Source organism: Jatropha curcas, chromosome 9 (genome assembly GCF_041381405.1).
Source record: "Jatropha curcas cultivar XTBG-Jc1 chromosome 9, XTBG_Jcur_1.0, whole genome shotgun sequence".
In the NCBI taxonomy this organism is placed as follows: domain Eukaryota; kingdom Viridiplantae; phylum Streptophyta; class Magnoliopsida; order Malpighiales; family Euphorbiaceae; genus Jatropha; species Jatropha curcas.
The window spans coordinates 7,954,251-7,969,904 of NC_143159.1; the positions used below are offsets into that span (position 1 = coordinate 7,954,251).

General features: G+C 33.4%; 3 protein-coding genes across 6 annotated transcripts; 1 reads left to right on the top strand and 2 right to left on the bottom strand.

Moving 5' to 3' along the window:
• Positions 1-3,093: 3,093 nt before the first annotated feature.
• LOC105629205 (Pentatricopeptide repeat (PPR-like) superfamily protein) lies at positions 3,094-6,978 on the top strand. Of its 4 annotated transcripts, none has more exons than XM_012210749.4 (3): positions 3,094-4,784; positions 5,782-5,900; positions 6,386-6,978. In XM_012210749.4, exon 1 carries the CDS (start codon positions 3,094-3,096, stop codon positions 4,780-4,782), a length of 1,689 nt encoding a protein of 562 aa, XP_012066139.2. In that variant the 3' UTR covers positions 4,783-4,784; positions 5,782-5,900; positions 6,386-6,978. The 4 variants fall into 4 exon arrangements, 2 of the variants coding, with proteins under 2 accessions (XP_012066139.2, XP_020533037.1); XM_020677378.3 differs by having other exon boundaries at positions 5,790-5,900; XR_016322503.1 differs by lacking the exon at positions 3,094-4,784 and adding an exon at positions 5,510-5,650.
• LOC105629168 (thylakoid lumenal protein (Mog1/PsbP/DUF1795-like photosystem II reaction center PsbP family protein)) lies at positions 4,823-6,647 on the bottom strand. The gene is made up of 5 exons (XM_012210704.4): positions 6,368-6,647; positions 5,811-5,914; positions 5,521-5,632; positions 5,197-5,424; positions 4,823-5,114 (listed from the first exon to the last, which is right to left on the bottom strand). Exons 1-5 carry the CDS (start codon positions 6,645-6,647, stop codon positions 5,050-5,052), a joined length of 789 nt encoding a protein of 262 aa, XP_012066094.1. The 3' UTR covers positions 4,823-5,049.
• A 986-nt stretch (positions 6,979-7,964) lies between the features above and the next one.
• Positions 7,965-11,852, bottom strand: LOC105629167 (Exostosin family protein). Its single transcript, XM_012210702.4, has 8 exons — positions 11,292-11,852; positions 11,043-11,189; positions 10,895-10,959; positions 10,111-10,180; positions 9,346-9,564; positions 8,716-8,859; positions 8,501-8,636; positions 7,965-8,422 (listed from the first exon to the last, which is right to left on the bottom strand). The coding sequence occupies exons 1-8, from the start codon at positions 11,664-11,666 to the stop codon at positions 8,193-8,195; spliced, it is 1,386 nt and encodes a 461-aa protein (XP_012066092.1). The 5' UTR covers positions 11,667-11,852; the 3' UTR covers positions 7,965-8,192.
• Between the last annotated feature and the right edge of the window lie 3,802 nt (positions 11,853-15,654).

The following is a 15,654-nucleotide window of genomic DNA, read 5'->3' on the forward strand; positions in this document are numbered from 1 at the left end:
ACGGCGGTGCGACCCTTCTCCCACACGCAGGGACGGATGTAGCTTAGGGCCAAGGGGTGCAATGGGCCTCCTTGAAGCTAAAAAAAAAAATAAATATCTAATTTTTTTGGCAAAATATATAAATTGGCCCTTGAACTTGTAGAGTTTTGCTTATTGTGCCTTTAAATTTTTATTAATCAATTTTAAGTCTTTTAACCTTTTTTTTTTTCTGAAATAACTCTTTTAACTTTAATTTTGGTAAAAAGTTAATCTTTTTAACAGGGACTTAATGATAGTTAAAGGAAAAAAAATCGACCCATTATAAGCTAACATGTGAAATTGTATTTTTTTAAAAAGTAAAAATTCGAATTTTTACATATAAAATAAAAAAAAAAGGAAAGATAAGAATAAATAAGTACAAAATTATGTAGAAACGTGTTGCAAAAATTTATTTAATAAATTTTAGATTCCAGCATTTCTAATTTTTTTTTTAAAGAAACAAAGATACAATAAATAGCCAACTAAATAGCTATTTTTGTGATAAATTATTAAATACTTCAATTGTTCACTCATCTTTGTTTCTTTTTAAAAAATTAAGAATGAAGAAGTATAAAATTTATTAATTAAACTTTTGCAATATAAAATTTCTTGTATAATTTGCATCTAATTATTTATTTATTTATTTATTTATTATTCTACATGTCAAAATTAAGTTTTCCATTTCTTTAAAAAAATTTCACGTGTTAGCTCATATTTGGACCTCTTTTTTTTTTTTTTTTTCGTTAATGCTGTTAAGTCTGTTAAGAAAAGGCTAACTATTTTCCAAATTAAAATTGAAGGATTTAAAATTGACAAATGAAAGTTTAGGGACATAGTGGATAAAAATATATTAAAAATTTTAGAGTCTTTTCTCTTTACCCTTCAAAATATTCTCAGCAACAGAACAGATTGTAAAGCCAATGTGAATGTTTTTCGTGTATAAAATGACAAGTTTTATGTAAATTGGAATTTTTTTTATAATTAAGGATCTTTAACTTTTATTATTGTATTAGCAATAAAAAAAACTTAAAATTTTTCAAGAGAGTTTTACACGTGTTTTATTTGCTTTAATAATATTTTTTAATTTGGGCCCCTTGATCAATTTTCTGGCTACACCTCTGTCCACACGCTTCAACGTGGAAAAAATCATTGATTTTAACAAATACATCTCCATTCCTTTGTCCAATCTCTATCACCGGGCACCGGCCACCCTATCCAGCGATCAAATATCATGAACAAAAACTCAAAACTTTTGACCATTGCTTTGAAAAAAAAAATCGAAATGGATTGGCCGATTCGACCTGTTTAATCGGGATCAGATAAAGGTCCAATCTGAATTATATAGAAAAATAGATAGCTTTAAAAACCGGCATAAACCGATAAAAATCAAATGTAAATCGACCAAAAACTGTTGAACTGGATCGATTCAAAATTTGGATTTTTTCTCAAATTGTGTCTTTTTAAAAAAATTGGACCTATTAGCAATTGGGCTCATTGATTTTCTTAGTTTTAGGACATCTTTATTTCTAAAACCAAATTTGTATTATATTAATCAAAATAATTAAAATTTTCAACTTTAAAGCGAAATACCACTTGGTGTGGTGGCCTGATAGTAAATGCTTTGCATGATCACATTTTGTTATCTATGATGTTTAAATATTGACTCTCGAGGAACTTAGCCCACTTTTAGGTTTCCTCAGGGCGGGGCTCTTGCTATCATGGGTTGAGGATGTCAACAATTGACCGGTGGCCCCAGCCGACGAATCAATGACTAACACACATAATAATTTATTTTTTTAATTCTGAAAAAAAAAAAAGCAAATGTGAAAAATAATATTATATTAATTGCTTTTTTATTAAATTAAATTTAGTCATATTTTATTATTTTTGTTTAAAATTATTTACTAACTTTTTTATTATTTTTATAAAAGCCAAATTTGAGAATGTTTTTTTTTTATTTGATATCAAAGTTTTTTTATCCTATACTTTCAATTTATTTAATAAATATATTTTAAAATATTATATATAAAACCGGTTGAACTATATTGAATCCGGTTAAATTTTCCAGTTTAGTAAACCTCTATCTTCACCATTTCAAAACACTGCTCTCCACAAAGATCTTCCTAAACAAAGCTACAACAAATTCAGCCCATCCTTCAGTATCTACGACAACAACGCCTGGTGAAACTTGTCGGACATCAATTATAAACGTGGTGATGTTATTATTTATGCAGTAATATAAATTTTGTGCAACAACCTCCTTTTGGGGTTGTAGTTTTTTTTTTTTTTTTTTTTTTTTGTGGTAAAAACAGCACCGTGCAACACTCAACCCAGTCCATATCGATTTTGCCATTTTTGATTTTTCTAGTTCGATCCAATTTTTAGATCTTTCAATTTTTATATCAAATCATATCGAAACAACTACTGCATCGCAGATTAACCGATTCAGACCCTTCCAATACCTTTATTTCCATGACTTATCAAGCATCAACAAAATGCAAATAAAGTTTGTATATTTGTAGACAAATAAATGTATAAAAAGAAGCCATTCAGGTGCAATCTGACCTCTCCATCTCAAGAGTTAATAATTATCAAACGCTAACCAAACACACCCTCTCTTAGAGTCTCGGAAGTGCACGTAGAAAGATGCATCTCATACTCAAAACATTTGAGTATGAAAGTATATGAAAGTTATCAAGTGCAGAACATTTGAAATTACGAAAGATGGGCCACACGTTATAACAATGTTGTCCGGGGCATTTAATCAAACAAACCCAATTGCACATTCAACCTCGTGAATCGGTGATTTGACACACAATCCAATTATTAATTCCATAAAACCGGAACTCTCTCGGCGTTTCCTCAAACACTTGAGAGTCCTAACTTAATGCCCCGTGTATATCATAAAAATCCAAAAGGATATTTTGGACAAACACAAGAGAGATCAAAACCCAACCTCACAATCTCACCGCAAACCACGACACCATCTTTATTGCTTCAAATGATTACTTATAGAACTCGTCTTCTTAATAAGTACCAAAACGATTATTTAAAAGTAGGTAGTTTTCGTGAGACATGTCCCACAAGTCACCAAATTCCCTCCAAATTACGGGCTGCAAAACAAGCGAGATTATGAGAAATGAAACTAACAAAAGCCTACACTATCCTCAACAACAGAACCAACGTAATACCCATCAAAACCATAAAAACCAGCACACTTGGTCTTGCCTTATAAGGAAACACTTATCTCAAGGATCACATAAGGAAGCCTTTGTTATATATAAGCAAATTCGATACAAAGGAACTTACATATTGGGGTTAGTCCCTTTGATTCTCAAGGCCTGCGCTTCTACCTCTGTTGTAAAATATGGGAAATGTTTACATGGTGAGGCCATAAAAAATGGGGTGGATTTTGATCTGCTAATTGGAACTTCATTGATTGACATGTATGCGAAATGCAGGGATCTATATAATTCACGTAAAGTGTTTGATTTTATGCCTGATAGAAATGCTGTAACGTGGAATGCAATGATTGGTGGATATGTTAGGAATGGAGATATGAAATCTGCGTCAGTTTTGTTTGAGAAAATGTCTACAAAAACGGCAGTGACTTGGATTGAGATAATTGATGGGTTCGCTAGGACTGGAGATTTGGTTACTGCTAGGTGCTTTTTTGACCAGGTACCATCTCAGTTGAAGAATGTGGTGACATGGACTGTAATGGTTGATGGCTATGCAAGCAAAGGACAAATGATAGATGCAAGAATACTTTTTGAAAAAATGCCAGAGAGGAATTTCTTTGTATGGTCATCAGTGATTTCTGGGTATTGCAAGATAGGTAATGTAAAGGAAGCTAAAACTATTTTTGATAAAATTCCGGATAGGAATTTGGTAAATTGGAACTCTTTGATTTGTGGCTATGCACAAAATGGATTTTGTGAGGAAGCCATGGAAGCATTTGGAAAAATGCAAGCTGATGGCTTTGAACCTGATGAAATAACAATTGTGAGTGTATTATCTGCTTGTGCTCAGCTAGGTCTACTGGATGTTGGTAAAGATGTTCACCAAATGGTGTATGATAAACGGATAAAGCTGAATCAGTTTGTTATGAATGCATTAGTTGACATGTATGCAAAATGTGGTGATTTAGCTAATGCAAGATTAATCTTTGAAGGAATGACCATAAAAAACAATGCCTGTTGGAATGCTATGATATCAGGTTTTGCCATTCATGGGCAGTGCAAAGAAGCTCTTGAATTTTTCAGGAGGATGGAAGAGTCAAATGAGAAACCTGATGAGATAACATTTCTATCTGTTCTTTCAGCTTGTGCGCATGGGGGTTTTGTCGATGAAGGTTTAGATATTTTCCCTAAAATAGAAGAGCGTGGGTTAGTAGCAAAAATTAAGCATTATGGCTGCATGGTTGATCTTCTTGGGCGTGCAGGAAGACTACAAGATGCCTATACTTTGATTAAGAGAATGCCAATGATACCGAATGATGCAGTTTGGGGTGCTTTGCTTGGTGCTTGTCGAGTTCATATGGATATGGATATGGTGCAAAAGGTGATAGATGATGTGACTAGACAAGATTGCACCATTGATTCTGACAATGATCCACATTATGTGCTCCTCTCAAATATATATGCTGCTTCTGATAGTTGGGAGAAGGCTGAAAGGATGAGAGTGGTTATGGAGAACAAAGGATTTCTAAAGACTCCTGGACGCAGTTCAGTTATGCTTGTCAATGGAGACCAATATCTTTAGAGGTAAAGTTCAAAATGTTGGTTAAGTATATTTTAGTATATAACTTGAATAGGCTATATATATATATATATATATATATTGTTAATATCTACAGAACATTTCTCAAATTTTCTTGTAAATGAACAGAGATATTAAATGGGAACTAATTTTTCTGCAAATGCTTCCTCCTACCTGTGCGTTGTTCTTGCAAAAAATTTACATTATCAGGGAGGAAGAACGAAAAAAGCGAACTACTTTGCCTATCTCACAATTGACAAAAGAACTTGACTAGACAACACGAAAAGATTCTGCTATTCTTTTCAAATCTTTGTAGTGCCTCTTCCATTGAAGACCTACAATAATCATAGGAACTATAATTAGTGCTTCTTATTGTATGCTAGAAGTTCATAGAAGAGTTCTTTTCTATCTCCTTACCGCTCCCCATTACACTGAACAAGTAGAAGCGATTTCCAGCAGCAGTTGCAGTGATCAGTGCATGAGGTGGCTCTAGCTCATACTGGTAATACATTCTTCCAGAATGTTCTGCTACATTCATGCTTATAACCTTTCCTTCTACATTGTCTCCAATTACTTCCGGTCCAAATGCACTGATTACTTTCTCTGGAGGTCCAATACGCTCAATTGTTGCATTATCTCCCAGATCTATATGAATTATAACACGGCCGCAAATGAATATGGATTAGTGAGGTTACTGAGTTTTGGTCTAATAGGAGAATGCTATAAAGGAAATAAACTCACTGTCTGCAAATCTAAGAACAGGTGCCACAATGACGGACAGACGTCCCTCCTTGGAGCTGGCAAATCTCAAGTCAATCTCTGTACCACCAAGATCAGCGATGGATACTGGAACCTGTTATAAGGACAAATGGTAGAATAACAATATATGCAATAATACCATTACTGATTGAATTACCAAATTGGTTTGGGAGGAAACAAAATGAGAACCTCTCAAGTCTTTAACAGCTTGAATTAAGTTAAATAATTTAACACGGTTTTCAGTTGTGCAGAGATGAATAGATGATTATTACCTCTTCCCAATCTTGAGGCACTGAAAAGGAGTAAGGGATAATTGGACTCCATCCAACACCATGGCCTCCAGATTTATCATCCGGCCTACGGTATGTTCTCCAGCCTGTCTGAGCATATTTTGGATAATGAAGTTAACTATTCACTTTATAATCAATTAGCAGTCTATCCATGAGGCCTGCTTGAAACGATGATTATTGAGTGCATCCAACGCAGATGAATATAGTGCACCATGGACTCATGTTTATATGGGATCTACAAGAAATTATGAAAGACGGATCCCACATGAATTTGAACAAGGAAGTGCATAAGCACTGGATGCACTAAATATTCTTTGTTGTAAACACCTTATAAAATTATTATCATACAATTAGGCCTTATGAGTATTAAATGGAATTATTGAATAGTAAGAATCATAGCTATGTTTCCTGTCAATCAATAACACACCCTTGAAAAAAACAAAAATATTTTAACGGTATTTTCAATTGCACTTCGATTTTATTACAGGGGAAAAGAATAGTAAAATTGCAAATAAAGGTATAGAAGTATGAAAACTAACCTTGTTCATCTGGTTCAGATAAACCAGGGATTCTCCCTGCTAAAAGGCCTTGTTTCACAACTGCTAATCCATCTCTTGGAAATCCCAAAACTGAAGAAGAAAGCAAAGAAAGCCCAGAAACCAGAACTGACCTCTTGGAAAAGCCAGACAATTTCTCATTTTCTCCATCAAAAAATCCGCCATCTCTTGGCTCTGCAGTTGCTTTGGTTCTTGAAGGTACTATTTGTTGGTGATTACATCTCCAAGGAAAACTACAAATAGGGAATAAGGTAGTTCCCATCTTCTCCACTTAAAACAGTGGTAGAGAAATGAGTATCAGTATCCGCTTTATCCCCACCAGATCAAAGAGTAGGAAAATGGAGTTGCTATTCTTGTTTTCGTTTTATTTTTTGTTCTTAGAAAGCCAAGATTGAATTGAGCTAGCTACAAATTGGTGCTAAAAGAATTGTCTAGAAATTAATAGAGACTGAGCATTGGTATTTTGTTGGCGTGGTACAATAGCAGTGCGTAGTTTAGAATCTATTTAAAAAAATCTGCAATTGTAGCCTTACACGTGGCTTGGTTTTTTATGCCAAGATACACCTTTTAAATGATCTAAAGCACCGAGTAAATTTATAGCCTCAAACGGAGGAAACGGACCCGAGCCTAGCGAATACCGAGCTGGATCCTTGTCTCGTTAACCATACATTCGAGGTGGAGTTCAATTCAGAGTTTCAAAGCCTGAGTGAGTTTCGTTGAACTCAGTTTATAGTAAAAATTATAAAAATATTGTGGCTTATCAACCAAGCTAGCTCGCAAGCATTATCCTAAAATTCGAGCCCTTGTTGAACTTATGGAACGAGTTTGAATGATGAAGCCTTTTTTTTTTTTTTTTTTTTTTGGAAGAACTCTTGCTTGTTAAACTTATCTAAAGAATTCGAATGGTGAAGTTTTTTTCCTCATCAAATGAACTTGAAGGAGCTTTTTCTTATCGAACAAGTTGGAACCAGCTTTTTTCTAGCCAAAAAGAACTTTGAGATAAGAGTGATTTAAGAATTTTGGCCTGTCTGAAAATAATGGGAAATAAATAACTTCGGTCATTCCCTTAAGAATGGTTCATTAACCAGATCCAGATTTATTTCAAGGGCCATAGAAAAGGTTGCAAAGGAACAACTTCGAGAGAAAAAAAAAAAAAACATATATATATATATATATATATATATATATATTCAATCCATCACCACCAGAGGCCAAAATCTCAATCCTTCACCACTGAAGCATTCCGTTGAGAACTTATTTCATGAAAATCCATTCAATTTTGAAATACAAGTTTCATAGCAATTATTGAGAGGGTAGATGTGAATAATTGGATAAAAAAGTTAAAACTCATAAAATGAATTATTTGGTTTATTTGAACTTAAGTCAATCAATCTAAAAAATTAATACTAATCAATTATCTAGTTATCTTTGAGATTTTCAAGAAAGTTTCTGGTTATCTGTGCATGTATAGCCCATTGGGCCGAATACCACATAAGCCGACCGACATACAGGAGAAATAGTGTTAAAACCAACAAAGCCAATAAAAGTGGCTCATGAAACTGAATCAGCAAATATGTAATTCAGCAAAACTTCGTTGGTATGATCATTAACAATTTCTCTAGCGTACACTGACTGGGTGCCTATACACACATTTAATTGCCTAAAAAGGTAAGCAGAAAGTGTTTTAGAACCTGTGAATCAGTGGCAATAGTCAAAATATATAGAAAGATTACAAGCAAAATTAAAGAATTGGAAGTGTATACCCAGATATACAGGTAAGATGTAAGCAGAAGTCTTTGAAGGACAACTATGGTAAAGGCACGGGAGGCTTCCAACTAGAGAATTCGACCAAGTTTCTGTTCACAATAGTTCGATTGTGCAACCAGAATGTCTCAGCTGATTGGTGGAATAGCCTTACTTTTCGCTGAAGCTCCCACATTATTCCTTGTGTTGCAGAACAAAGTTCAGATTCTGGGGCGTATACCCATAAACACCTAATTTGTCTCCCACTGACTATCATTCTTTCTATATCTTTATCTGAAACACAAGACCAAAGTTCAATTGCATGATGAAAGGCAGTTCGGCTATTGATAAAAGTAGTCCATAGACATTTACCTGGTATTGATTCTAGGTAGTACAAAAGTTCAGAACCTATTCGAGTAGATGGCCATTTGATTGAAAACTGGGTGTAGTCAATCACATTTTGGAACGGAAACTCTGCTTCATCTGATAATATAACTGGAACACACTCCTGTTCAATAAAAATATAACATCATTTCAACTAGCCTTTTATTTGTGTGTGTGAATGCAACACAGATAGAGATATATACCACAAAAAAGGACTCATAAAAGCGAAGTGTCCAAGAAGACTCTCCACGTGGAGCAAGGCAGAATTTGGCATTCCTCAGGTGTTGAAAATATTCTATCCTTCCAAGTTTGTCGGGGCCACTAAACTTCAATTCTGGAGATTCCAACTGTTCACAACGTCATGGTGCATATGCTATATCACTTCATAAACAAGTATTAATGACAAGCATTACAAAACTACAAGATTGATATGAACAGGACTTGCAGTTCAATCGCATATCAATATCACAAACATCGCATGCAGTTAAAAAATACAATACCAATTCAGTAAAACATGTATAGCAGATACATGTTCTTCAAAAAAAAACTTCGAACCAAACAAACCATCACCATTCATCAAATGAGGGTAGTAGTAATTTTATGAATCCTAATTTTACTTCAAATACTCAGGTAAATTTGAACATTTTAAATTTGTATGCACCATAGTCCTTTTCCAGAAGGAGAAATAAAGGATGGAAACAGAAACTTATTCATGCTTAAGTGTGTGCTGCAGCTTAAGTCTGTATTGATACCTCAACTAAATCAACTAAAATTTCTTTACATGGAGAAAATCTCTTCCCGACTATCAAGAAGTCACTCACATAAGAACATACCTTATCTGGATATTGTTTGGCAAGCTCTATTAATTTAAGACGACCAATTTTTCCTTGTGCACGACCTAAATAATTTGCCAAGTACTTCCTCTTTGATAATGGCAAAGGTTGAACCACGGTGGTTTGCCTTTTGGTCATTCCATCTTCAACATTGCCAGGAATGATGATATCTTTCCATGTATTAAAAGCACTTATGTCTCTCTTATCAGTCCGATCCCCCTACACTAACGCACAAACAGCATTCACTAAGTCAAACACTTGGCTTCAAAATAGAGTAAAAGGAGGGCAAACATATGGATAGCTAAAAAAAGAGACTCCATTGAAGTAATTAACAACCAACTAGTATCAAGATTAATTAGTGTGCTTTTAAGACACACTAAAGCAAAGATTAGGACAACAAATTTGCAGCCTGTGATGAGATAACACAAATATAAATAAGATAGTGCAGATAGTTTTTCCATTTGATAGTAAACTAACTAGTACAATATGAGAAAAATCTGAGTGAATTAATACTTAAATGAGAAGTTCAAAGACTATGAAACTAATTTCTGGTTTAGAGGAAAAAACTCGTATATAACGTGCTTTCCACCCCACTACCCAGGATCAATACGCAAGTAACTTGAAGGGCCAAATTGGATCCACACTATGATTTCTGGCATCCCCACCACCCCGAAAAAATAAATAAATAAAAAACACTAAAAAGTAAATACTATGAAAAGGCAAAAGCTTAACTAAATTAAACATGTCCAGAAGTAATTATGATACCTCAGGAGTAAGAATTACGGAACGATTTATGTATGTTGCCCAAGATCTAAATAAATGAGCTCCTGCACCACTGCAATTGAGCAAAAACATGCATGGATGCATCAGAGACAAGAAAAGCTTGTAAAATGGACTAAAATCATGTATACAAAACAAATTTAAAAGTAGTAATGTGCTTAGCGCACTCGTTCAACCATTAAAACAACAAATGACAAAGAAAACATCCACCTCTCCACCTTTGATCACAAGTAATCATCACATAAACTCTCTGTCTTCCAGTTTTCTCTCTACCCTGAACTTATCTGTAAATGGAAAAATCTAAAGCAAACAAGCGGTTCCATCATCGGACATCAGAAAAACAAACTTACATCTTTTTCTGTAAGCAAAATCTTCCACATTTATCACTACATATAGAACTTGCAGAAGAAGAATAAAATTAAATCAAATAAAACGAAATAAAAGGCATTTATCATGAGTGATAAGTCGACTATGCCACCAATATTCACAACCTCTCCTCCTGTAACAAAACCAACAACAATATTTTTTTCCCCATTCTATCAAGCATAAAACACCAAAGTAACAACTGTTTCCAATCCAGAATCATACCACAAGAAATGGAAACTGATAAAAAAAAATTCAAAAGATGAGAAGTTATTTCCATTTAATGTTTCTGAGGAAAATCTTTGTAATTGCTATCTAAATTCTATCTATTGATTTAAAAGTTTCAATCAACAGTTAAATTACTCATCTAACAACCATCCACCTGAAACACATAAGGATTACACACCTGGGGAAGACAAATACGTGGTCACGGCCTCCAGATCGTCTAAAATATGGCATTTGACTTAGAACCTAAAATTACAAAATGTTAAACTTAAATTAAAAAAGAATTCAACTACCAAATATTTGTTCAAAAAGGAATTGCAGATCTTTACCTTGACATAAGTCTGGTTAATCTCTTTATCATTAAGTCCTCCCATCATTCGAACACATTTAACATAAGCCGGAACGAAGAACAAATCAGCTTCTTCTTTCTTTCTCGTTCTAAATCTTGATTTTAGAAGCAGCCTGTGTATCTTAACCTATAACTATCATATTATTATAATGTACCATTAACAATGCCTCGAACAGCCAATTCTAATTATATGCATCCATTATAATAAATTTCTGAAAAATCGAATTACCTGAGTGCCCCATTGGCCTTTAACGCAAGCGTCGGCGGAGATTTTTCCGTCTCTGCCACGAAGGAGCTGATTCAATCCGTCAATCTCATCTTCTTCATAGACGTAGATCTTCAGAGACAGATGAGTACCATAACCTCTCTGCGGCCACCATAGAGATCCACCGTCAGTTACATGGATGAGACTTTGCGATTGTGATGTGAGGTCGTGGTTGAAGGATGAATAAGGATTGCAGGTGGAAAATGACTGGTCGGAAAGGCGGGTGATGAAGAAGGTAGCGGCGACAAGGAGAAGAGCACCGATCTGGTGTATACGGGTGCAAGGTGGAGCTTGCTGGTGAGCTGTGAAGATTCTTGCTCTGTTGTTTAAGCTTCCCATGTGCTGCGTTTTGGTGCGAGAATTGATTTCTTTCAGTAACTGCGCTGAAGGAGGAGAAGACTGCTTGTCATTTGGCAACTAGACAGGAGGAACAAAAGATGGGAGAGGAAACGATGGCGTTTTAAACAGTTAGTGGAAATTAAAGATCAGTTTCAAATTTCGATTCGCCCAAAACACAGGCCTCATAAATTCATAATTCACAGGTTTACACACAGCACTAGAAATTTTAGGTAGACTTATCTAATGAAATAAAATCAAATCAACAACTTACTTTTCTCTAGTTTATTTTCTGGTTAATTCTTTCAATTTGATTAAAGATAAAAAAACATAATTGTGTTGGTTTAGGAGTCATCAATGTGGACTAAAAAAAAAGCGCTGATGTGGCTTTATTTTAATAGATGAATTTATAGCTGATGCCTGAATCTAATTAAAAATTTTTTCAAAATGAATAAAAAAAATTTTTCAATTTTTCGAAAAACTTAATTTTTTTAGTATTTTTAATTAATAAAAATTATTTAAAATATAAAATATTTATAAAAATATTTCCTCTCTTTAATTTAAAAAATAATTAAACAAAATGAGTGGTTGAGACTCCTTTCCCTTTAACTAAAAGTCTCGAGATCGAGCTTTAAGTATGAAAATTGTTATAGGTCATACAGTACTCGAACTAGATGTACTCAGAATCCAGTGGGCTTTTCGGATACTGTGGTTATATTACCAAAAAAAATATTAAACAAAAGTTATAGTGTAAAAAATTTAACAATGGATTATAGTGAATATTTACACTCTATTTTATATAAATGAATTCAAAACGTGTAATTTATACAAATACATTCTAGATAAATTCTATAGGAAAAACTTACTAGCATCAAACTAATGAAATTAAGGATTCTTATTGAAACGATGATATTTCTGATCATACAATTAGAAAAAAAAAAAAGGGACAAAGTATGATTTTTTTTTTTTTTTTTGAAAAAAAAATCAAACTAGACATTTTGTTAATTAAAAACTGTATACAGATATGAGATATAAATTAGTATATTTTTATATTTTTGTATAGGAAGTCTAATAATAAGTCATTTATACAAAGAATAAAAAAACACAATTTTGATTTGAAGTATCTCATCAAGTTGATAGAGCATAATATTTATGTCATAGACGATCGCTTATTCCACTTAGTGGCTATTCATGGTCATTGTTCGAATCCATAATCTTTCTATAATTTCGATCTGATTACCTTCAATTTTCTTCATTCTATTGTAGAGGAGATCTGCACTTCTTTTTACATAACTATCCAAATAATAAAAGATACTAAACAAAATCATCATAACAATAATAACAATAATTCACAATTAAATTTGAGAACAAAATTTCAAAATATGGGTAACAATAATTCCGATGTATAGGCGACAATAACTCAGATTCGAAAACAGACAAAAAAAAAAAAAAGAAAGCGATGACCACCAGTGGCCACTTGTGAAAGAAGAAACGAGAGTTTTTAGGTTTTAGATTTTGAGAGAAAGAGAGTTCTCTCATGTTTTTTTATTAATCGATAAACTTTAAAAATCACCTAATTTTATTCGAAATATATTTTTTCAAATTCACTAATTTTGTTATACCATAATATTTTTTATACGTATTCTTAATTTTATTAGTTTGGTCCATAAGAGGGTTATGGATCTGTATAGGTATTTTTTTTTTTCAAAATTTATTTATAAATGAATTTTTTATGTTGGCAAAATTAAAAATTAATTTGCTTTTATTTTTTTAAATACCCTTAGCATAATAATTTTAGAAAATTAGAATAATAGATAGTTTTTTCCTAAAGTCTTTAGTTATTTAAATATGTATAATTCATTTAGAAATTTTATATTTTTACCTAGAATTTGATTTAATTATATTCAAATTCATAGAATTGAATTCATAAAATTGTTTTTTTTTTTCATTTTTTTAATACCAAATACAAAAATTAGATTTATAAATGAATTCCAAACAAATTTGTGGAATTGATTTATTCCAAACAAGAGTTAACTAATATATTAAGATCGTGCTTTTATTTATTCAAAATAAAATCACATGCAACTGATAGCAAATTGTCACAACCCGATTCCATGGGTCGGACCGGCACTAGGGCCCAAGTAAGCTTAAAGCCTCTGAGGCCCGTAGTCAGCCTGAAACACTAGAATCTATTATCTCGGTATAAATTTCAACATTCAGCCCATATGATTATGAAAAATAAACCTCAATATTTTATTATTTCTCGGCACAAGTTTATCTCCTACAGCATTCCAAAGGTCGAGCCCAATTTACAATACATCACATTCTAATATCGGCTTACAGGATTAATTTGTCTATGTTAATACACAACTAAATATATGTAAATCTTACAACTGCAGAGTCATTAACTGTTTGCTATACATGGCTTTTTATACACATAATTACATAGTAAAATAATTATGGAACTAGAAAAATTTCTCTATTGCCCTGCGCAGAAGAAACATAGCCTAAATCGGATTAAAGAAAAACTTACTTCCTGAAAAATCAAATAAGACATGTGAGTTTTCTAAGGAAATAATTATTGCACAACACACGCAGTCACACAAATATGTAAACATTTCAATCTAGTCATCCGACTAGTTATATGCTCACGCAGCCAGTCACACAAATGGCACATACCAGCACTCACACGTAATGTCACCTTCAAGTAATCAAGCAAGTGGTAATTAGTCAGTGGCACCACCTGAAACCCCAACGAGCCGTCCTCACACATGGCTCGCCCTCTCGTACATGTGCACCAAGGAGCCGATCCTCCATACAGCCAACTAGTCTAATCCTCACTGACCAGTCCTCTCACTGTTTTTCCACTCTCTCGTTTATTTTCCATATCAACAGGAGGCAACCCGGTGGTCTCCATCCAATCTAGATCATCAAGTGCTCACAACAGGAGGCCACCCTGCGGGCTACAATCAAATCTAGATTATCAGGTGCGCAACAACAAGAAACCATCCTGTAAATCCCCATATAATCTATATCATCAGGTGCACAAGGGGGTGCCGATCTCCCATTTTCCCGGCCGACGGTCAAGTATCATATCGTATTCAGGATCCATATCACAGACCGTCCTCACAAACCCATGGTGGTCTACTTCATCCCAATTCCACACAAACAAAGCATAGCATTTTTACAACACAATTAATCAAACATTGCAATCAAATGCAGACATATTGATCAGTTGAACATCGTAATGCAATGCACAATTGGACATCCATTTTCAATTGCAATTAAATAATTAAACAAACACCATTAACAATAAACAACAATAAAATAAATGATAATAATAAACAATAACAATGAAAATAATTAAATACTTAAATAATTAAATGAATAATAAGGAAAATAAATAAATAATTAGAGCACTCTATTTATTATGCATTAGGTTATAGAATTAATCTAAATAAACTTTTTAATTATGTTATTAATTAAAATTAGTTTAAGTTCTAACGAAATTTCGGCAGTAACTCCCCTATAATTTGAATTATCCACCGTTAGATAACACAGTATTATAATTTAATGAATACATTTACTAAATAACTCGACTCGCCCTTATGTATATAGATATATATATATATATATATCAATTCTTATAACTAGTTTATCTAAATGTTCGCAATTATTCAGAATAGTTGTTGTTCATCAAAATAGGTCATTCTCAACCTAGCTCATATATGATGTATGAATCAATTCATTCAAATTTTCAATTTAATTGACTAATGATTACTAAGTTTAGAATTTAGACCAAAAATAGGAAATTGGTCTTAGAACGTACCAATTGAAATTGAGCGACGATTCCACGATCCTCGCGAAGAGAGGAACATTCTGTCCCTGGCACCTCATCGGAGACTCGCCGGACCGCCGCCGCCGCCGCCGTCCACGGTGGCCGGAAAAGTTGGGGCCACCCAGAATTGACCCTTCTTCACGCCACCCCACT

What these genes read in the sequence shown, in the direction of transcription:
- LOC105629205 (XM_012210749.4), top strand. Translation starts at nt 3,094, where the DNA reads ATGTCCCACAAGTCACCAAATTCCCTCCAAATTACGGGCTGCAAAACA.
- LOC105629168 (XM_012210704.4), bottom strand. Translation starts at nt 6,647, where the DNA reads ATGGGAACTACCTTATTCCCTATTTGTAGTTTTCCTTGGAGATGTAAT. An exon ending in TGTTCTTAGATTTGCAGACA is followed by an intron (nt 5,425 to 5,520) that starts GTGAGTTTATTT and finishes TAATTCATATAG; the next exon opens with ATCTGGGAGATAATGCAACA. An exon ending in GTTCAGTGTAATGGGGAGCG is followed by an intron (nt 5,115 to 5,196) that starts GTAAGGAGATAG and finishes TGATTATTGTAG; the next exon opens with GTCTTCAATGGAAGAGGCAC.
- LOC105629167 (XM_012210702.4), bottom strand. Translation starts at nt 11,666, where the DNA reads ATGGGAAGCTTAAACAACAGAGCAAGAATCTTCACAGCTCACCAGCAA. An exon ending in AAGGCCAATGGGGCACTCAG is followed by an intron (nt 11,190 to 11,291) that starts GTAATTCGATTT and finishes TGATAGTTATAG; the next exon opens with GTTAAGATACACAGGCTGCT. An exon ending in CTACCTAGAATCAATACCAG is followed by an intron (nt 8,423 to 8,500) that starts GTAAATGTCTAT and finishes CTTGTGTTTCAG; the next exon opens with ATAAAGATATAGAAAGAATG.